The 22,368-nt window shown below is 48.4% G+C and overlaps 1 protein-coding gene across 2 annotated transcripts; it reads right to left on the bottom strand.

The window, feature by feature from the left end:
- Window positions 1-13,869: 13,869 nt before the first annotated feature.
- On the bottom strand, window positions 13,870-21,803 carry ECHDC3 (enoyl-CoA hydratase domain containing 3). Of its 2 annotated transcripts, none has more exons than XM_028746982.2 (5): window positions 21,600-21,803; window positions 19,713-19,834; window positions 18,724-18,821; window positions 17,255-17,455; window positions 13,870-15,914 (listed from the first exon to the last, which is right to left on the bottom strand). In XM_028746982.2, the coding sequence occupies exons 1-5, from the start codon at window positions 21,779-21,781 to the stop codon at window positions 15,600-15,602; spliced, it is 918 nt and encodes a 305-aa protein (XP_028602815.2). In that variant the 5' UTR covers window positions 21,782-21,803; the 3' UTR covers window positions 13,870-15,599. The 2 variants fall into 2 exon arrangements, with proteins under 2 accessions (XP_028602815.2, XP_028602814.2); XM_028746981.2 differs by having other exon boundaries at window positions 19,683-19,834.
- Window positions 21,804-22,368: the final 565 nt, after the last annotated feature.

A 22,368-nucleotide genomic window follows, 5' to 3' on the forward strand; every position in this document is an offset into this window, starting at 1 on the left:
CAGTCCCTGCTCCTGCCAACCTAGCAGTTCGAAAGCACGTCAAAGTGCAAGTAGATAAATAGGTACCACTCCGGCGGGAAGGTAAATGGCGTTTCCGTGTGCTACTTTGGTTCGCCAGAAGTGGCTTAGTCATGCTGACCACATGACCCAGAAGCTGTACGCCAGCTCCCTCGGCCTATAGAGCGAGATGAGCGCCGCAACCCCAGAGTCGGCCACGACTGGACCTAATGGTCAGGGGTCCCTTTACCTTTCACCCAGCTGCATAGATTGGTGGGGCAGTTGCCCTGCATCTCCCTGGATGCGGGTGGTGGTGTGGTCTAAACCACCTGACCACTGGTCCTGTTAGCTAGGGATGATGGGAATTGTAGTCCCAAACATCTGGAGGGCCGGAGTTTGCCTATGCCTGCTGTAAGGCATCTTCTTGTGTTCCTACCAGCAACAAACTATAATTTCTAACTTTCCTCCTGTCCCCAGAAGAAAGGCTAGATACCCTCCAGAGGAGAATCTAAATATAGACCCGATGCCTAAGCTTCTCATGATGAGCCAAATGGCAAAATAATTGGATTTGGCACCTCTATTAATTGATGTCAGCTTTTTCATCAGGGTAGCATTTGGGAGATCAGCTTAGCCAGCAGAGGAATGTGGAGGAACAGACCTGTTTCTGTTTTTTCTTAAAGTAATAGGCCGTTTTGGCTTCCAGGGGAAGCGGAGATCTGCTTCCCAATCTTGTATTTGAAAAAAAGTAAAGATCTAAGGCATGGCTTGGTGAGAAGGGGTGTGTGTGTGTGTGTGTGTGTGTGTGTGTGTGTGTGTGTGTGTTGGACCACCAACACTAGTAATAGTTGTGATGGGAGGGGGGTTGTTTCTCCTTCAGGGCCAGTTGCCATAAAAGCAAGCTCCCTTCCATTGTTTTGAAGCTGTAGGTCAAGTGATAAGTCAGGGATGGGGAACCTGCAGCCATCTACAGTTGTTGCACTACATCTCCCATAATTCTCAACCTTTCACCCTGCAGACTGGGGCTGATGGGAGTTGGTTTCCAACATCTAGAAGACCACGGGGTCTCCATCCCTGTTGTATGTCAAGGGCACATCCTAGCCAAAGGAACGCACATGGCAGATCGTTAGCTCTTCATTGTCAGAGATAACACTTACAGCCACTTCTACAGCTCTAGGGACCTACACACACCAATATAGCATCTAGGCAGCTATTCCCAGGTCCTTGCTCTGTGGAGCAGCTGCATCAGCAGGGGACCACTACCCCTCCACTAGTTTACGTGCCTTCCCCTGCCGGGCTGCACACACGCAGCCGGAGACTGCACCTGCATGGCAACGTCCTCTGCTCCTCCCTTTTCAATCCCCTACTGGTTCTGTGAGACAGTGGTACAGGAGAGGGCTAGGAAGCACCTGGTCCTTCGCTTTCCTTACCTGCCTCTTCCTCTAACCTATCCTGTGCTCCACCTTCCAGCGCTGAAGCTTCCCCTGCCTCTGGACTCCTGGCCAGTACAGTTCCCCACAAATCACTGACGCCCCATCTCCCGTGTCAGACTCCAGCCCCTCTTCCCCCGATGAAGAAGAGTTTGGATTTGATATCCCGCTTTATCACTACCCGAAGGAGTCTCAACATGGCTAACAATCTCCTTTCCCTTCCTCCCCCACAACAAACACTCTGTGAGGTGAGTGAGGCTGAGAGACTTCAGAGAAGTGTGACTAGCCCAAGGTCACCCAGCAGCTGCATGTGGAGGAGCGGGGAAGCGAACCCGGTTCACCAGATTACAAGTCCACTGCTCTTAACCACTACACCACACTGGCTCTCAAGTCCTGCCAGCCCCTGGCATCATATGACTTGGGTCAGGGATGGTTGTCCCAGGCCCCTTGGCTTCTTCCGGATCTGGTATGGTTTGGCAGCCCCATCAGGATGACCAGAAGCAGGAAAGAGATGAAGCAGAATAGGCTGGAGATGAAGGCTGCTCCCAGCAATGGAGGATGGAGGTTCTCCCCTTTTGACTCCAGGAGTCAGAGAGGTGATCTTCCAGCTCTGTCCACCATCCGTCTAGCAGAGTGCAGAGCCTCTTTGGGGAGGGCTCCACAACCAGCCCATGGGGTGGTTGAGCAGGGGGCAGGATGCAGTTTTGTTACCCAGAACCGGACACCACCTCCGCCATAAACACAATGGGATGCATCAACCCATCTCAATGCTCATTTGCATTCCTGTAAAGTGAGAGTGTCTCGCAAGTGATCTCACCACACCACATCTTTAAAAGCTGGGTGGAGAAAGGCGTGGCATTGGTTGGGACATCTCTGCTACTTTCATTCAGCTCTGAATCTCCTGCCTTGCTTGCATACCTGGGCCCTGTGCTTCCGCTGGGCCTCTACCCGTACCGGCATGAAGAAAGAACTCTTTCTTAACCTCTGTCACTGTGTTTTGGGCAGGCACAGGGCAGTGAACCCTCCTGTTGTTGTTGTGGACTGCAACTCCCATCGGTCCCGGCTGGTTGGGTCAAGTCAGAGATGTTGGGAGTTGTAGTCTAAAGAATTCAGTGGGCACCCCACGGGTCATCTCTGCCTTAGGCGAATGGGCAAGCTTTTGCACTGCCCCTGACCTTGTCCAGTCCTGCCAAAGGGGAAGCCATAGTCAGGTGGGGGGCAGAGGAAACAGGCAAGCAAGTTTCAGCCACAGGTCAGAGCTCCTGCATACAAGAGTGGTCTCAGGGCTGGTCTTTCAGGACCCCGGACAGAGCAAATGAGCAAGCAAGCTCTTTTATACTGTACTTCCTGGTTTGGGCAACCTCCACAAGGGGTGCTCCTTTTGGAGGAATACACAGCCTTAAAGGCTCTGGTTGGGTTCCAGCAACCTGCCACCTCTCCTTGATTGGCCCCCAGTACGTTTCTGGGCACAGTTCAAAGTGTTGGTGCTGACCTTTAAAGCCCTAAATGGCCTCGGCCCAGTATACCTGAAGGAGCATCTCCACCCCTATTGTTCACTGTGGTCCAGCGCTGAGACCCTTCTGGCGGTTCCCTCACTGTGATAAGTGAAGTTAAAGGGAACCAGGCAGAGGGCCTTCTTGGTAGTGGCGCCTGCCCTGTGGAATGCCCTCCCATCAGATGTCAAGAAAATGAATAACTATACAATTTTTATAAGACATCTGAAGGGAGCCCTGTTTAGGGAAGTTTTTAATGTTCGATGTTTTATCGCATTGTTGATATTCTGTTGGGAGCTGCCCAGAGAGGCTGGGGAAACCCAGCAAGATGGGCGGGGTATAAATAACAACAACAACAACAACAACAACAACAACAACAACAACAACAACAACAACATATTATTATTATAATTATTATAATTATTATTATTGCTGTTGCTTGCCCAGTGTGTTGCCCTTCCAGTGGAGAATGATAGTACAGTGGTACCTCGGGTTAAGAACTTAATTTGTTCTGGAGATCCATTCTTAACCTGAAACTGTTCTTAACCTGAGGTACCACTTTAGCTAATGGGACCTCCCACTGCCACCGTGCGATTTCTGTTCTCATCCTGAAGCAAAGTTCTTAACCCGAGGTACTATTTCTGCGTTAGCGGAGTCTGTAACCTGAAGCGTCTGTAACCCAAGGTACCACTGTACTGCTGGGCTGGTTCCACCATTGAACCATAGAATTAATGTCCCCATGGGTCCATTTTTGCTTGTTCCCGCCCCTTCCAACAGATGGGCAGAGAAATCAGAACCCCCTTTGTGCTGGGCTAAGGGAAGAGTTTGGACTGGGTGCAAGTGTCCCCCCCACCCATCCCTGTGAGCTGCATTCTCCTGCCTCTTCTTGCAGTGTGACGCCAGCCTCCCTCCACTGGTGCGGACCTCCCACTTTCTCTGCAGTGAGAAGGCCCCAAAACTGGGCGTTGTGGGGCAAGGCAGGGCCGTGTCAGTCCGGGATCTGCCAGATCTGGCCCTACTGCCAGCATATGACAGCACTGGGCCCAATCTGTGTGCCAGCTTCCACCCTGTTCATGGCAGGACTGCAGATATCACTCCCTAAAGCCCAGCTGGGCCATCACGGGGGAGGTTAGCATTGCTCCTTAATTGGGTATAAAGAAGACAAGGAAGCCAGATGTCCTGCAAATGTCCAGGGTTGCTGCAGGCCTGATTGTAACCAAGGGAGACTGATAATGTCTTTATCCCTGCCTGGAGGCGATAAGCAGAAAGCCCTGCCACCCCTTTCTTGCCCTGACCTCCCTCCTAGCACTTTGGGATATGACTGCAAGATTACAACATGGAAACCGCAATCTTTGTTGGTGCTTAATCGCTTAATGAACTATTCACTTTGCCTAAGTAGCTGCATTGTCAGCATCTCTTGTCATCTGTCCCGGCTCTAACAGCTGGCCTAGGCAAAGCTTGTTGTCCAACAACGAAAGGCGGACGCTGTTCGTCTTTCTGCATGGACTCCGGCCTTCGGAGAGTCAATGAAATACAGGGGCTTCTTCATTCGCTGCAAAGGGAAAGCAGAGCTTGGTACCTTTCTCTGGGCTTCTTAATGCCATGCCAGAAAGGGTTGCTCATTGATGAACAGTGTGACACCCATTCATTTCCTACTCAAATGTTTTCATGAAACTGCTCCAGCATAGAGAAAGGCACGAACACAGAGTCTCAGAATGGAAGGGGGCCTTCACGGAATCATAGAATTGTAGAGTTGGAAGAAGGGACCCTCTGACCACTCGCCGTTGTCCCACCACCAGTCTCCTGGCTCTGAGCCTTCTTCACCTGGTTGGGGGTTCCCTTGGGGGTTCCCCAGCTGCTGCCTCTCACTACTCCTCTGAATCCAACAAGTCCATGACACCATTTGACCACAGGTAGATGCCTTCGCTGTACTCTTTCCGGCACCTGCTAAAGCCATTTCTGTTTAGGCAAGCCTACCCAGCTGCAGGGATGCGGGTGGTGCTGTGGGTTAAACCACAGAGCCTAGGACTTGCCGATCAGAAGGTCGGCAGTTCGAATCCCCACGACGGGGTGACCTCCGGTTGCTCTGTCCCTGCTCCTGCCAACCTAGCAGTTCAAAAGCACGTCAAAGTGCAAGTAGATAAATAGGTACCACTCCGGCAGGAAGGTAAACGGTGTTTCCATGTGCTGCTCTGGTGCCCCAGAAGTGGTTTAGTCATGCTGGTCACATGACCAGGAAGCTGTACGCCGGCTCCCTCGGCCGATAAAGTGAGATGAGCGCCGCAACCCCAGAGTTGGCGACGACTGGACCTAATGGTCAAGGGCCCCTTTACCTTTACCTTTTACCCAGCTGCATAGATTGGTGGGGCAGTTGCCCTGCATCTCCCTGGATGCGGGTGGTGCTGTGGTCTAAACCACCGAGCCTCTTGGGCTTGCCGATCAGAAGGTCAGCGGTTCAAATCCCCTGATGGGGTGAGCTCCCATTGCTCTGTCCCAGCTTCTGCCAACATAGCAGTTTGAAAGCACATCGGTGTGAGTAGATAAATAGGTACCGCTGCAGCAGGAAGGTAAATGGCATTTTCATGTGCTCTGGTTTCCGTCACGGTGTTCCATTGTGCCAGAAGCGGTTTAGTCATGCTGGCCGCATGATCTGGAAAGCTGTCTGTGGACAAACCCCGGCTCCCTCAGCCTGAAAGCGAGATGAGCGCCGCAAGCCTATAGTCGCCTTTGACTGGACTTAACCATCCAGGAGTCCTTTACCATTCCCTTTTACCTCTCCCTAATGAGCTGGCTTTCACCAAGCAAGCCACTGCTGTGTAGAGCTGCCCCAGGAACCGCTTAGAGAGCAGGGCAGCACTGTTCTCCTCAATAGAAACCCTCAAAACATTACACGTGTACCATAACAGTCATGAGGTTAACAAAAGGAAGGCCCAGCACAAACTGAGACGGAGAAGGAGAAGCAGGAAGGAAGTAAAGCCAGAGAGAAAAACAATCTACAGGTATTTACTATTAAAAAAACAGCTTTTACTATCAAGAAGTTTCCGTTGATGTTCCGTCAAAATCTACTATCCTGTGACTTCAGTCTTCTAGAGGGAGTCCTGCCCCCTGAATCAACAGAGGACATGGCTTTGCCCTCTTATGATGATGATAGATGTTTTGCAGCTTCATAATATCCTGCACTGAGACAGGTAATTATCAAGGGCTCTCCTACACTGTTGCATATTTCTTGGATATGTTGTCCCTAAATAGGAGCAGAGGCAGGATGAGATGGAATGAGTAGCCAATGGGCACCTGGGGAGGTATGGGGCTGGGGGGCCATGTAGTCATATGGGACACTCATGATTACCATTCTTGAGGTTCCACAGCAGAGGACATGCTTTGCATGATTAAGACGCCAAGTTCAATTCCTGGCATTTCCCTTAAACCAGCTTCCATCCAATTAGAAAATGGAAGCCGTGGGTAAGCTGGGGTGTGTGCATTTGACCCTGTGATCATCATCTGAGGCCCTTCTTCGTGTGCCCCCTCCACAAGAAGTCTGGAGGGTGGCAACATGAGAACGGGGCCTTTTCTGCAGTGGCTCCCCGCTTGTGGCATGCTCTCCCCAAGGAGGCTCACCTGGCGCCTTCATTAAAAATCTTTAGGCACTAGGCAAAAACATTCCTCTTCTCCCAGGCCTTTGGCAAATTAAACAATCTACGGCCTTTTAAACTGGGGGGTACTTTGTTTGTTTGTTACTACGTTATGTTATTTTTGTGTTTTTATATTGTAAGCTGCCCTGTGATCCTGGGATGAAGGGCGGGGCAGAAATTTAATAAATAATAATAATAATTTGTGGCAGCTGTTGCACATGTGCAGATGACAGCTTCCTTGAATGGGAGTTTGCGGGGCTGCAGTTGCAGGGACACAAATCAGTAGTCCTCATTGGGTGATGAGTCCCCTGCTCCCTCTATTGTCTAGTGTCTCTCAAACTTAGGCCCCCCAGCTGTTTCTGGACTATAACTCCCATCATCCCTGACCGCTGCTTCTGCTAGCTAGAGATGAGGGGAGTTGTGGTCCGACAATCGCTGGGGACCCAAGCTTGATCTTCTCCAAAGAAAACTGGGATATAAATGGAATCATAAATAAACTCTCTCTAGATGGGCCCTTCCTTGGTGCAACATTTAGATTTCCTGGGCACAGCCCAAGGTGGTAGCCAAGGGGGATAAGCTGCCCCCAAACCAATAAAAAAATATGCATAGCTAACTGAGGTTCTGCCCCAGCAACGAAAGGCCTGCCCCCCCAACAAAAGGCCTGACTCCCCCCAACAAAAATCCTGTCTACTCCCATGGCACAGCCTTTTCCGTTTGTTATTTTTGGCAAGAAGGCGGTTCAGTGATTCAGTAAGGCCGCGATGTGCATGAGTGCTCTTCAGAGATATGTCTTACTGCCCTAAAAGTCAAGATGTTGCTTTAAGCTTCGTTTGCGCTGCTTTCCCGCCCTTTCCTCTCCTTCTAAGGATACGTAGCTGTGACGGTGATGCTAAATCCCCGGCTATTTGAAGCAAATTCTGCATCAGGCAGAGTCACTGGGATGAAGGCAAAAATCAGGTGGAGGAAATGAAGAACCTCCAATTCCTCTTTGACACTGTTGACAACTCTTCTAGCAGGCAAGCTGGATTTCTCAAGAATGCAGAAATGTGGTCTCAGCAGGGTCATCTATGGAGGGTGGGGTTTTTCTCAGAAGGGTAGTAGGAGATGGGTGATTGACTCAGTGGGTATGTTAAACCTGTTGAGGACTGTTAACGACTGCAATTAGTCCTACAGGAAAAAGCAATGGATAGTATGCAGATGACCATACACATTAGCATATGTAATGAGACAAGAATCCAATATCTCTATTCAGACCAGGTCTCTCCATAGTTTTCAGTTTAGTAATACCGGTAAGTTGTAATTCAGCAACTTCTCTTTCAAGTCTGTTTCTGAAATTCTTTTATTAATAAGACAGCTGCTTTGAGATCTTGTACTGAATGTCCTGGGAGATTGACGTGTTCTCCTACTGGCTTCTCTGTCTTGTGATTCCTGGTGTCAGATTTATGTCCATTTATCCTTTGGCGTAGGGACGCTGGTGGCGCTGTGGGTTAAACCACAGAGCCTAGGACTTGCCGATCAGAAGGTTGGTGGTTCAAATCCCCATAACGGGGTGAGCTCCTGTTGCTCGGTCCCTGCTCCTGCCAACCTAGCAGTTCGAAAGCACGTCAAAGTGCAAGTAGATAAATAGGTACCGCTCCGGCGGGAAGGTAAACGGCGTTTCCGTGCGCTGCTCTGGTTCGCCAGAAGCTTCTTAGTCATGCTGGCCACATGACCCAGAAGCTCCCTCGGCCAATAAAGCGAGATGAGCGCCGCAACCCCAGAGTCGGTTATGACTGGACCTAATGGTCAGGGGTCCCTTTACCCTTTACCTATCCTTTGGCGTAGGTCAGGCACGTCCAACAGGTAGATCGTGATCTACTGGTAGATCACTAATGTCTGTGGTAGATCACTGGTAGATCACTGGCTCCCCCCAAAGAAGCTCAACAAGTTTGCCCTGCACCCCCCAAAAACTAGGCTTTCCTCCTCCCTAAAAAAGCTCAAAAACTTTGACTTGAACCCCCAAAAAGGGGATAGATCACTGCCAGTTTTTAACTCTGTGAATAGATCGCAGTCTCTTGGGAGTTGGCCTGTTTGTCCAACAAAGAGAGCTGAAGGGCACTGCTGGCATTTGATATCAGTTTGTGGAAGAGAAAACCAGCACTTGGTTTTTGTGTGTGACACCTATAAAAGACAGGCCAATTTCCCTCGCACTCATGGAAGATGATTACCAGATTGGGGTGCTAGTCAAATCACCCCTCGTTCATATTTGAAGGACCCCAGTCAACATTTGCTTTCCTGGGGAAGTCTTACAATCATAAATGCACTCAGGTTAAGGCTCTGGTGAACCTCCACAGGAAGTAAATTTAATAATAATGGAGTAGCTGCAGAGAACAATTACACTACTGACTTTCTGTGTGTGGATCATATTGTTAGCTGGAAAAGGAGGTGGGCTATTGGAAAATATCAGACTGAAATTTTCAAATACGGCATGGAAAAACCGACCCATCACAAGTCCATGTGTCAAGTCTGTGATTCTCTGGAAGAAAACGTTTGAGTATTCTTTCTTTCTTTCTTTTTTGAGCTCTAGCTATCAGTTTCTATTTCCACAGCAAACACCACAGCGATAACAACTTTGCTAAGCCCGAAGAGCTACTGACCACACCTTTGTTTTCCAAAGGTTTGATTCTTTAAACACTTGGCATTTCAGAGTCCTTTGGAACTTCGATGCAGGAGAGAACGATGATTACAAAAACTAGTCTCTGCAACATTCTTGGTTCCCAGCAAACAGTTTTAAAGCACTTTTAAACATACTAACACACATGTCTTTTTCATAACTGAATAAAATATGTATTTTTAACAAGGATTTCCCCTTAATGTGCTTGTCACTCTTCAGGCTGCAACAAAAGGTTCGGCTTCATTTTTCTCCCGTATAAAAGGAACAGGCAAGCAAAACACAACACTAGGAGGAATGTGGAACAGAGAAACCAAAACGATCGGGGGCCTCGCTTCAGTAGCACTGCTTTGAATGCAAAAGGTCCCCGGTTCAGCTCTTGGCATCCCTAGGCAGGGCTGGGAACATCCCCAGTCTGGAATCTTGGAGAACCACTACCAGCCAGTGTAGACAAGACTGAGCCAGCAGGGCCAATGGTCTGACTCCATAGGAGGTGTCTGCCTGTGTCCCTACATTAAGAGTTGGCTAAGCTCATTTACGAGATGCGGGTGGCGCTGTGGGTAAAACCACAGAGCCTAGGACTTGCCGATCAGAAGGTCAGCGGTTCGAATCCCCACGACAGGGTGAGCTCCCATTGCTCGATCCCTGCTCCTGCCAACCTAGCAGTTTGAAAGCACATCAAAGTGCAAGTCGATAAATAGGTACCGCTCCGGCGGGAAGGTAAACGGCATTTCCGTGCGCTGCTCTGGTTTGCCAGAAGCGGCTTAGTCATGCTGGCCACATGACCCGGAAGCTGTACCCCGGCTCCCTCGGCCAATAAAGCGAGATGAGCGCCGCAACCCCAGAGTCGGTCACGACTGGACCTAATGGTCAGGGGTCCCTTTACCTTTACCTTTAAGCTCATTTTGCTTGTGAAAAAGCCATGTTGTATTACAGAAGAGCCGTAACTCAGGAGCACAGTATCTGCTTTGCATGCAGAAGGTACCATGCAAAACCTCCCTGCTTGCCAGCTGCTGCCAGTCCGTGTTGGCATTATTGAGCACACTCCGCGGACTGGATTGGGAAGGCGATTGGGCTGCATCCGGCCCCTGGGCCTTAGGTTGCCTACCCATGCCATAATATCACAGAATGATCACTTCACTTTTTAAAAACGTGTTTATTTTTTATTTCAAAGGACTTTAAACTAGCGCAATCGGACTTCTCCCCTCCTGCGCCTCCCCCCAATCTCAAAGGGGAGCTACAGTGGTACCTCAGGTTACATACGCTTCAGGTTACAGACTCTGCTAACGCAGAAATAGTACCTCGGGTTAAGAACTTTGCTTCAGGATGAGAACAGAAATCGCACGGTGGCAGCGGGAGGCCCCATTAGCTAAAGTGGTGCTTCAGGTTAAGAAGAGTTTCAGGTTAAGTATGGACCTCCGGAACGAATTAAGTACTTAACCCGAGGTACCACTGTATTTCCATCAGGGAAACATGAATGCATGCACTGACAAAGCAATGTCCTTGGTGCTAGGTTGAATTTCACCTTGCAACTGAATGTTTGAAACCAACGGCCCATGCAGCTGAACCCGTTGCATCGGCTATCACCTACCTTCACCCAAAACCATTAAGTTCACAATTGCTTTCAACGTTTTCACAGTATGGCAAAAAAATTCTGAATGGTAATCGCTGGGAATTAAACTGTGTCCTACCCCAAACACTCTAGGCTCTTCCCCTCTCTTTTCTGTTATACTAGGAGAATCCCGGCTGCAGGCCTGTGTGAGGCTGTGTGAGGGACTTGTAAATAGCCCTGTTTAATAAACTGTTACACAACCAACACCACCCGCGAAGCTTGAATTGAGTAGCCAAGGTTCAACACACAACAGAAAGACATTGTTAGTGTTTGTTTATGGAACACATTGGGGGGGGGGGGAGAGCTCTGGCTTGGAGTCAGAAAAACCTAAAGCTGGCATTGTTTTATATATCTGCATTGATCAGATGGTTGCAAATAAAAGCTGTGGCAATTCTTCTCCACCTGCCCTGAGGCATTAGGGATGACTGTGCACAAAACCTGAATTACAAATACCCCATTGTTCTTTTCCCAGATCCAATGGGAAGGGAAACCGATAAAATCAGTTCCGCTTTTCAGCTGTGTTTTTGCTATCTCCAGAAATATCTCCGGGGAACCTTTATAGGCCGCTCCCTTAGGAAGTGATTTTAACCAAGCAGTTGGTGGTATTAATCAACCAGCAAGCCGGCCCAATGCGTGTTTCATCAAGTGTTAGGGTCCAATGGGAGGAGCTTGCAAAATATGAGGCAGCCCTATGTTAGGGTGCCTCAGAAAAAAACAGTGCAAGGTTCATCAAAGACTTCATGGATTTACGACACAAGGTCTTGCAGAGCTCCCCAATAGCATTTAGGGGATTGCAGCCGAGGTCTGTAGCCCTGAGGATCCTGTGCTCCACAATATGCTGTTAGACTACAACTCCCATCATCCGACTGCTGTCCGCGCTGATGGGAGTTGGGAGCCCGATAACCTCTTTAGAGCTATAGATTCCCCATCCTTGCCATAGGCCTTAATGAACTTAATGGGGCTCACTCCTGAGCTAATATACATGTCGTTTAGTCGTGTCCGACTCTTCGTGACCCCATGGACCAGAGCACGCCAGGCACTCCTGTCTTCCACTGCCTCCCGCAGTTTTTGTCAAACTCATGCTTGTAGCTTCGAGAACACTGTCCAACCATCTCGTCCTCTGTCGTCCCCTTCTCCTTGTGCCCTCCATCTTTCCCAACATCAGGGTCTTTTCCAGGGAGTCTTCTCTTCTCATAAGTTGGCCAAAGTATTGGAGTATCAGCTTCAGGATCTGTCCTTCCAGTGAGCACTCAGGGCTGATTTCCTTCAGAATGGAGAGGTTTGATCTTCTTGCAGTCCATGGGACTCTCAAGAGTCTCCTCCAGCACCATAATTCAAAAGCATCGATTCTTCGGTGATCAGCCTTCTTTATGGTCCAGCTCTCACTTCCATACATCACTACTGGGGAAAACCATAGCTTTAACTATATGGACCTTGATGTTGTCTATAATATAATATACATAGAAGTTGGCTACTCTGGATCTCTGCTACTCCAGCCCAGCCGAGATACTTTGCAGCTGAAATGGGATTTGCCAGTGAAATATATGATCTGCTACTGAGCTACGCATGGGCTGTTAACTCAGAAGCACAGCATCGGTTTTGCACACAAACAGCCCCAAATTCAATCTCTGGCATCTCCACTTAAGGCTGTGTGAATGTCATGGAATCATAGAATTGCAGAGTTGAAAGGGACCCTGAGGAACATCTAGTCTAAGATACCAGACGTCCCCGTTTCCTGGGGACATTCCCCAGATTTACAAATCAGTCCCCTGACAAAATCCATCCATTCTGACTGAAGTTGAAAAGTGTCCCCGGACTCATTGAAAAAAACCTGGTAACCTTAATCTAGTTCAACCTCCCTGCAATGCAGCTGTCCCATATGGGGATTCAACCTGGAACCTTGGCATCATCAGAACCATGCTCTAACCAACTGAGCTATCCCAGCTGACCGCCTGGTCCTGAATGGGGTAACTGCGCCCCTGAAGAACCAGGTGCACAGCCTGGGAGTCATTCTGGACTCACAGCAGTCCATGGAGGTGCAGGTTAATTCTATGTCCAGGGCGGCTGTCTACCAGCTCCACCTGGTACGCAGGCTGAGACCCTACCTGCCTGCGGACTGTCTTGCCAGAGTGGTGCATGCTCTGGTTATCTCCTGCTTGGACTACTGCAATGCGCTCTCTGTGGGGCTACCTTTGAAGGTGACCTGGAAACTACAACTAATCCAGAATGCGGCAGCTAGACTGGTGACTGAGAGTGGCCGCCAGGACCACATAACACCAGTTCTGAGAGATCTGCATTGGCTCCCAGTACGTTTCCGAGCACAATTCACAGTGTTGGTGCTGACCTTTAAAGCCCTAAATGGCCTCAGTCCTGTATACCTGAAGGAGCGTCTCCACCCTCCATCGTTCAGCCCGGACACTGAGATCCAGCGCCGAGGGCCTTCTGGCAGTTACCTCATTGTGAGAAGTGAGGTTATAGGGAACCAGACAGAGGGCCTTCTCGGTAGTGGCGCCCGCCTTCCCTTCAGATGTGAAGGAAATAAGCAGCTATCTTATCTTTAAAAGACATCTGAAGGCAGCCCTGTTTAGGGAAGTTTTTAATATTTAATGCTGTATTGTTTTTAACACTTGATTGGAAGCCGCCCAGAGTGGCTGGAGAAACTCAGCCAGATGGGCGGGGTATAAATAAATTATTATTATTATTATTATTATTATTATTATTATTATTATTATTATTACCCCTTGCATGAAACCTTGGAGAGGCGCTGCCAGTCTGTGCAGAATAGACAATACTGAGCTAGGTGGACCAAGAGCCTGACTCAGTTCAAGGAAGTTTCCTATGGCTCCTCTTCTCCCCAGACCCCAGTGGCAAGGGATGATGGGAATTGTAGTCCAAAAACAGCTGGAGGCACAAGGTTGGGAAACACTTGCCCTGAGCATCACTGATCGCAGCTGGTTCTATTGCAAAATTCAGAGCTGTTTTTAAAGAGCTGTTTAGAACAACTCACACATTTTAGAAATCAGAAACAGCTAACGATCGAAGAACTTGATGCATGCGGAGATGACACTAAAATACTTGGCTTTTTATTGTTTCCTAGACTCGGACTAGGGAAGCTAAAAAAACCATACAGGACCGAAAAAGGCACTGTGCATTACAACATGAATGGACACCGCCCTCTGGTGACCATGCAAGGAGTAGCTCACTTCCTCCTTTCAAAATGCAAAGCAACCCAGTTTGCAAAGGTGATTCAGAGCACCCCTTCCAGCTTACAGTCAGGCAGCTGCAGGTGCAATTGCTGGGGTTTCCTGTGCGGTGCCTTGTGATAAGATCTTATCAGAAATACATCTCACCTGTGCCTTTCTGGGAAGATGGTGCAAACATCCCGGTTTTTGAAATCATAGGCTTATAGGGTTAGCTGGAGAAATAAATCACGTCCGCTCTCTATCCAGATGCAATGCAGCAGCCAGGAAGATCACGACTCTTGGTGAGAAATTGTTGTCAGCAAAACTCCTCTGCGATTCATCCAAGATCTAATAAAGATCAAGGCGAGGGGAATGGGGAGTCAGGGGCTCCTCAAAACGCCTCCCAAAAGAAAAGACCCATATGCAAAGTATTTCTGGAGCTATTCTCTCTTTTTTTTGCTGAGAAGCTCCTTGCTGAAAATGCAAACCTGGTAGCCATTTGTCGTCGTCTTTTTGATCCAGGTCCTGTTCCCCCAGGAATGCCTTTCTTCTGAGCTTCTCCAATCACCCTCCCCTCTAGTCTGGCTCCCAAGGCCCTGCCTCCACTCCTATCACCCCTGTCTGCAGGTCCTGCAGGCTAGGAATGATGGGAGCTGTAGTCCAGCAACTTCTGGAGGGCACTAGGTTGGGGAAGCCCAGGCCACACACCCCTCTCCCCCTTCCAATAATTGCCTATTGATAACCTACTATTCATCCAAGACTGGCTTCCAAAACCCGCACGAATGTGGCAGTATAATTCGGGATATAACTTTGGGACATGTGTGTAGGGGGTCTTCTGATCCACAGCAACTGGAGGTCTCAGCTCTTCTCCTCCATGGTGGAAGACAGGAGGGACTGCAGACTCAGAGCTGGCTTAGTAGCAAAGATGCCAACACATAAAACAGGGGGAGGGGCAGCTGTGGCCCTTGAGCTGTTGACAGACTACAACTCCCATCGGCCATGCCAACAGGGGCTGATGGGAGTTGTAGTCCGACAACGTCTTGGAAGGCCACAGGTCCCCCATCATCTGAATCAGATCTAACTAGCTAATAGACAACACTTCTTTAAAAGGTTCCACAGTGCTGAGTGAGTGGAACTTGGCATGCCGTTCAGAAAGCGGCTAAGGCTAGCGGCATGCTTTGCACAGGCGGCCTTGGGTTCGATTCCTGGCATCTCCAGTTAAAACAACAACAACACTCAAGGAGGAGAGTCAGAAGAAGAAAGAGGCTGCCTGTGAGAGTACTGGCTGAATGGCCTGGCTCAGTGTCAAGGCAGCTCTTTATATCCCTAAATCTACATAGCAGCGAAAGAAGCCTGAATTAAAATCCACTTTGTTTTGATATCGCAATGAGCATCACTTTCCTGTTTGGTATTGCACTTTTACAGATTAACAGATCAATGTGTATCAGACAGACCGTCATTTTCAAAGGCGGACCTGTTGCAGAATCAAGGGATCGCATTTAACAAGATGATAGTCCCTAGGATTTTCAGAGAGAGAAGGCACCAGCTACGATGATCTCAATCGATTTGGCTCTTAAGAGAGGATGGGCATCCCATGGGAGGTTTCCGTTCAGGAATGCGACCAGGCCGGCTTGCGTTTGGAGACGAAGGCCTTGATGCCCTCCTGTCCATCCTGCAGGGCCAGGTTCTCCACCATGACCCGGGAGGCCGTTCTGTAGGCAGTGCCGACGTCCTGCTCCATCTGTTTGTAAAAAGTGGCTTTGCCCAGAGCTACGACAGGCCGGCTGCTCTCGCATATCCTGCGGGCGATTCTCAGGGTCTCGTCTTCCAGCTTGTCTTCTGGGACCACCCTGCTGATGAGCCCGTGCAGAAGCGCCTCCTGAGCAGTCATGGGTTCTCCCGTCAACAGCATCTCCATCGCAACCTGGAAAGAATTGTTGAAAAACAAATAAATTAAGGGCCACGCAGGCAGAGCAGCGGATGCAAAATGTACAATGGGCCAGATTCTGCTCGCTCATCCCTCTCTAGTCTTCATCCAGGCAAGCAAGAATCATGATCAGACCTCAAGGACGCAGAGTTTCCCAAGCTTGGGTCGCCAGCTGGTTTTTTTGGACTACAATTCCCATCGTCCCTGACCACTGGCCCTGTTAGCTAGGGATGATGGGAGTTGTAGTAGGGTTTTTTCCTGAACCCCCTGGCTGTGTTCTTCTGTTGGAGGACAGAGTGGTGTATAGGGATGGAGAAATCTATCTACTTTGGTTTCTCTAAGTTTCTCATTGTTCCAGTTTTAAGTACAGTTCTCCACATTAGCTCACAATTTTCTTTTGAAGTCCTCATGAAAATTCACCAGCATTTTAATGCAAATTTCTCCAAATAAGCATGTTTGTTTGTGGTTTTGCCTAATATATGCATTTTTTTTGCAAATCCATTTCCCCTAATGTAATGCACCTTTGTATGTTACTTTCCGTAATGCATGCACATAAGTCTATTTTGGCTCAACTGGAGAAGACAAAAAAAGATGTTTCAACTGTCTAAAAACAACTGGAGACCCAAGTGTAGGAAGCTCTCTTCTAGTCCGTCAAAAGAAATTGAGGGAAGGTGTGAAGCAAGGCCAGTTAAGAGAGTGGCTGGGGGGGGGGGGAGAGTGATGAGGCCAGGCAGAGAAGTTTGGAGGGCTCCATTTGGACCTCAAGTCAGATATTCCCCATTCCTGTACTAGGAAGATCATAGTATCTGGTTGGGGGCCTTTGTACATGCATGTTGGGAAATCCCATGGAATGAAAAAAGAGGAATGAGCCCCACATGGATGACTGGCCTATGGAGACCAAGTCGCTGTGCACATACTGACAGACCACAGGCAAATTCTTACCGTTTAATAATCAGTGGGGCGAGCCCAAAACTTTGCTGCCCAAGGCAGAACAGCAAATGTCTCCCTCCCACCTTGTTCGACCGACGGCTGACCAAGTTATTTTAGTGCACGAGGCAGAACGTCCCACAAGCGTGCCTCTCCTTGGGAGTCAAAATGCACAGGATAAATAAATGAAAACTGCTGCCGTTCTCAAGACACCTTAAATCAGCTGCCTGAGGCAACAGCCTCACTCTGCCTAATGCTTTGGCCGGCCCTGACGATGGCATGCCCACAGTTCTGAAGCCCCTGTAGTTCAGGCGCCTACATGACCATCGTGTCTGGGGACTATCTGCTTGCAGCAAGTACAGCAAGTAAACCAAGTACGACAACAAAACCCTTGTTTTGAAGAGGCCCACCTTTCTCGGGAGAGATCTCCCCAGGGCCACTCCAGGCGTCGAGCAGAACAGGCCGACATTCACTCCTGGTGTGGCGAACCTGGATTTCTCGCTGGCCACAGCAATATCGCAGCTGGCCACCAACTGGCAGCCGGCGGCTGTGGCCAAGCCGTTGACTTTGGCGATTACAGGAACAGGTAGCTTGGGGAGCAATGTCATGACCTGTAAGCAAGCAGTTTTTTTAAGTGCTGGTGCTGACCTATAAAGCCTTATAGGGCTCAGGACCACAACACCTTAAGGACCGCCTCTCCCCATATGAACCGACCCAAACCCTGCATCTCAGGCCCTCCTCTGTGCCCCCATTCCCAGAGAAGTTTGGAGAGTGGCAACGCGAGCAAGGGCCTTTTCTGTGGTGGCTCCCCATTTGTAGAATGTTCTGCCCAGAGAGGCTCACCAGGAACCACCATTGCATGTCTTTAGGCAGGCCTTCAGCCATTATTAGACAATCCGGGGCCTTTTAAATGGGGGGGGGGGGAACGACTATTATTATGTGATTGTTTTATTGCCCTTACAGTGGTGCCTCGCAAGACGAAATTAATTTGTTCCGCGAGTTTTGTCGTCTTGCGATTTTTTTCGTCTTGCGAAGCACGGTGTCGGGAAAGTTTTGGAAAAGCTTCAAAAATCACCAAAGTCTTCAAAAACCTCAAAAAAGGCTACCTCACCGCGTGCTATGAGTTGCTCCTCGAAGTCAAGTCGCAACTGTATTAACGGTGTTAAGAAAAAGGAAACAAACTTGCAAGATGTTTCCGTCTTGCGAAGCAAGCCCATAGGGAAAATCGTCTTGCGAAGCAGCTCAAAAAACAAAAAACCCTTTCGTCTAGCGAGTTTTCCATCTTGCGAGGCATTCGTCTTGCGAGGTACCACTGTATTATTATGCTATGTGAATTATTTTGTAAATGTTGTACACTGCCCTGGGATCTTTGGATAAAGGGTGGTATATAAATCTTATTCTTATCATTATTATTGAGGGAAAGTGTCACCCATATTCTTCTAACGACAAGATCCTTTATGACTTTCGTTAAGGCAGATGAATGCATTTAATAATACAACACCTATGCATTGCTAGTCAAATACAGAAAACCTCTCAGATCTATGGCCCCTAACCCCTCTCAAAATTACGCTCAGACCATCCTGTTCCAAGTTAACAGTCCTCCAATTCTATTCAAGGGGCAGGTCTTAGCAGTTGGGTCTTCTAGGTATCAAGGTAACTGGCTACTCAGTTCCTTACGCTTGCTAACACTCGGCCAGATGTTATTCCTTTGATTCTATCTCCTGAAGAAACATCAAGCAATGCTTTATTGTTTGTGTTGGTTGTTTTTTTTTTGAGAAATCCATCCAGTTAAAATTTTGTGGCATGATGGGAAGCCGATGAACTGCACCCAGGCAGGCGAGCTCTTTAACAGTGGCAGCATCAATGTGAACTATCTCACCTCAGAGCAGGTCTCAAAGACTTCTCTGTGGTGCTTCTCCCCCTTCTCAAATGCCAGTTCCTTCAAGTCGTGCCCAGAGGAGAAAACGGGACCTTCTCCTGGGTGGGGGAAGGCATGTGAAAGGAAGCAAGAGAATTTTATGTGCATCTTGTACCCCTGACATGACCAAATCCTTGCCCAGAGAACGACAGGCCGACACACACATTACTGCAGAGATGGGGAACCTGCTGTCCTCCATTTCCTGTTTGTTCAACATCTCTTACACACACACCCTGATAAAACATGCCCACAGTTTACTAGATGCCAGGACCAGACACCCACCTACCCTCCCATTCTGAGGAGGAAAGCCCTGTTCATTTTGTGGAGGTCTGCCTCTTTTGTTCTTTTAGATGTGGCAGCCATTTTGTGTTACGCCACACACCCCACCTTCAAGCAGCCGCCATTTTGCAGTCTGGTGCCCACGGCACTTTCTCAAAATCCCAAATGTTCCCACTGGGCCTCCAAAGACTGACCCCACCCCTCACCTTGAAGTAGCGCAAGAACTTCTGGTAGAAAAGCAAGATGGAAATGTAGCTGAATAAAGAAATTATAAGGGTGCTTTAAAAGCAGAAAGGAGAGAAAAGGTGTCCGAAGAAAGGAAAGAAATTAAATATGATCTGATAGTGAAGAGATGTAGGAGAGGGTGGAATCTGGGGGTGAATAGATGGAGGTGTCAGAGATGGAGTGAAGACAAGTCTCTTCTTAGTCAAAAGACTGTTCAAGGATGACAAGGTGGCACAAATTCTTTGAATGGTTTTGTAAGATCAATTTTCCCACCCTATTATTATTATTATTATTATTATTATTATTATTATTATTATTATTATCACTATTACTATTATTATCTATTAAATTTCTCTACTACCCTCCATCCAAGGCTCACAGAGCGGTTTACAATATATAAACCCAAAGTTACATACCTACCCTCATAGGTTTGATGAGCAAAATACCTGAAATTATAATGACTCTCAGATCGGTGCTTTCAATATCGCGCAGAATATCCTCACGGAGGGAGCTTATCATGGAGAGCGAAAGTGCATTTCTCTTGAGAGGATTGTTCAAAACAATGTTCCTGTGAAATATAATTTTTATGAGAGACGCTTTCATACGCAGCTGTCTGCACCGTGTTAAGATTTGTGGGTAACAAAGGATTGGGTTGTATCAATGTGCATGTAAACTCTCCGGTGAAAATATGATTCATATTACATCATGAAACAGTGGGCATGCATTCACACTAAACCATGGTTTGCTTCTAACTGTGGTTTAATGTGATTTGGCAGCTAGACTGGAAGTTGCGTTGCAGGATTTCAGAGAGCGAAATTTACAGTCCAACCTGGAGATGGTAGGAAGCAAACCAGTGACCTTCTGCAACCCATGGACCAAAAATGTAGCTCTCTAGCTTAGCATCCAGAGACATCAAATTTGCATCCCATAAATATATGTTAACTAGCTCACATGGTTGCGAAGAAAGTTATTTTTTCCTCTCCACCAGATAAAAAATGCCTAACGAACAAGCAGAGTTGCCAACAGCGACAAAGCAAAAGAACATTAAGTATACCAATTGCGGTTATTTAATTTCCAATAATTCATAGTTAGACATTGTCTTATTACACCAATATAAACTCTTACGTTAGTTAATTCTACTCTGTCACTTCTCATATTCTTACTATCTAGTCTTCAAATGTAGGGATAAAAAGAGTGTTTTAAAAATTATATGAGTACCTTGGTTCTCAAGCACCTTGGTACTCAAACAACTTGGAACCCAAACACTGCAAACTGTAAGTGTTCAAGTACGGTAATTTATTTCTTGCTTGAAAACCTGGGAGCTTTGTAAAGCCTAGAGCCTCCCAGGTTGCAGCACAAAAGGAAGCAGGCCTACGTTTTTGGTTCAGCTCCAGTTTCGGTTCAGCTCCAGTTTTGGGCAACAGGGTTTTCAAAGTCCACCATTAAGCGCCACCTTTGCCCCTTGCCCCAGTTCAGCTCACACATATGTTCTGTAAACTACAGTACAATGCTCAGCGGCAAAGCATTTTCATTGCGTGCAGAAGGCCTCAGGAACAGTCAACATCGTCTGCAGGACAGAGCACATTTGCCTAGCAGCAGGAACAACAGAATTTTGAAGTCAGGAGAGGTCCCCAAAGGTCATCCAGACAAACCCCCGCTCACTGCAGGATCTTGCCCGTTCTCTATGCTCATGTTTAAAAGAGCTGAAGCAGAACCCTCAAAAAAGTCATTCGCGCAGCATGAGGGGAACATGTTCCAGATGTTGTTGGAACCCAACTCTCACCAGCTTCAGCCAGCATGACCAATGGTCAGGGATGGCAGGAGTTTGCTCCCCCTTTAAACCTAGAGGAGGGTCAGTTTCTTCACCCCCTCCCTAAGCAATTCCCCTGTCCAAAAAAAATGCCACCCACTCTCTTTCCAGATGACATAAAAGCTCAAGTGATGTGTTATGTGTTTTTTGTGGTTGTTGTTATTATTGAAAAAATGATTAAATTAAAAAAAAAAGCTCAAGCGACTTGAAAGGGACTAGAAACTTGACCCTGGCAAAGGGATGAGCAGTTGGTGGGGAGGCAGGCAGGCAAACCTCCCCAACCCAAATTCTTTGGGTCCGTTTGTGCATCGCAGGCAGTGTGGTGCAGTGGTTAGAGCGTCGGACTAGGACGTGGGAGACCAGGGTTCAAATCCCTAACCTACCTCACGGGGTGGTTGTGAGAATGAAATGGAGAATGGTGCACGGGGTGAGAGCCGTGCATGCCAACCTCCTGGAGCCTTTTGGAGGGGAAAGCGGAACAGAAATTCAAATAAACAAGCCCATTCCTCCTCTGTCGGCCCACCTGATCCCATCCTGCTGCCACGTGCGAGTCAGCCTCGGCTCCGCGGGAACTTGCTGGCAATGCTGCCTCCGCCCGGGCGCGCCGCCGCCGCCCCTTGCAAAGATGCGCTGGGTGCGGAGCAGCGGCCGCGGGAGCTGCGCGGTGCAGAGCCCGGCGCCTCTCGCAAAAGCAGCTGCAGCCATTGCAACCTCCCTCCCTGTCCGGGCCGGGGGCGGAGCAGGAGGAGGAGAGACGGTTCTGCACGCTGCTGACCTCTGCCGGCTGCCAAAGGACAGCCGAAAACTGCTTTTCTTTCCTCCCCATTTTTTATATAAATATTTAAATCTCTTAAAATACTATACCAATCTTTAACCATTTCAATTAATCCCTTCACCTCCCTCCCCCACAACCCAGTACTCCCCACCACCCGTGTGCGATCTTCTTTACCTACAATTATTTATGTTTATTTTTTGTTTAGTCGTTTAGTCGTGTCCGACTCTTCGTGACCCCATGGACCAGAGCACGCCAGGCACTCCTGTCTTCCACTGCCTCCCGCAGTTTGGTCAAACTCATGCTGGTAGCTTCGAGAACACTGTCCAACCATCTCGTCCTCTGTCGTCCCCTTCTCCTTGTGCCCTCCATCTTTCCCAACATCAGGGTCTTTTCCAGGGAGTCTTCTCTTCTCATGAGGTGGCCAAAGTATTGGAGCCTCAGCTTCAGGATCTGTCCTTCCAGTGAGCACTCAGGGCTGATTTCCTTAAGAATGGAGAGGTTTGATCTTCTTGCAGTC

The sequence above is a fragment of the Podarcis muralis genome, chromosome 10 (assembly GCF_964188315.1).
Source record: "Podarcis muralis chromosome 10, rPodMur119.hap1.1, whole genome shotgun sequence".
Taxonomy (NCBI): Eukaryota; Metazoa; Chordata; class Lepidosauria; order Squamata; family Lacertidae; genus Podarcis; species Podarcis muralis.

Bases quoted from the DNA above. Each gene is read 5' to 3' on its own strand.
- ECHDC3 (XM_028746981.2), bottom strand. From the start codon at position 21,781: ATGGCTGCAGCTGCTTTTGCGAGAGGCGCCGGGCTCTGCACCGCGCAG. The intron at 17,456-18,723 runs GTGAGATAGTTC...GCTTGCTTACAG, and splicing joins TCTTTGAGACCTGCTCTGAG to GTCATGACATTGCTCCCCAA. The intron at 15,915-17,254 runs GTGGGCCTCTTC...AATTCTTTCCAG, and splicing joins GGAGATCTCTCCCGAGAAAG to GTTGCGATGGAGATGCTGTT.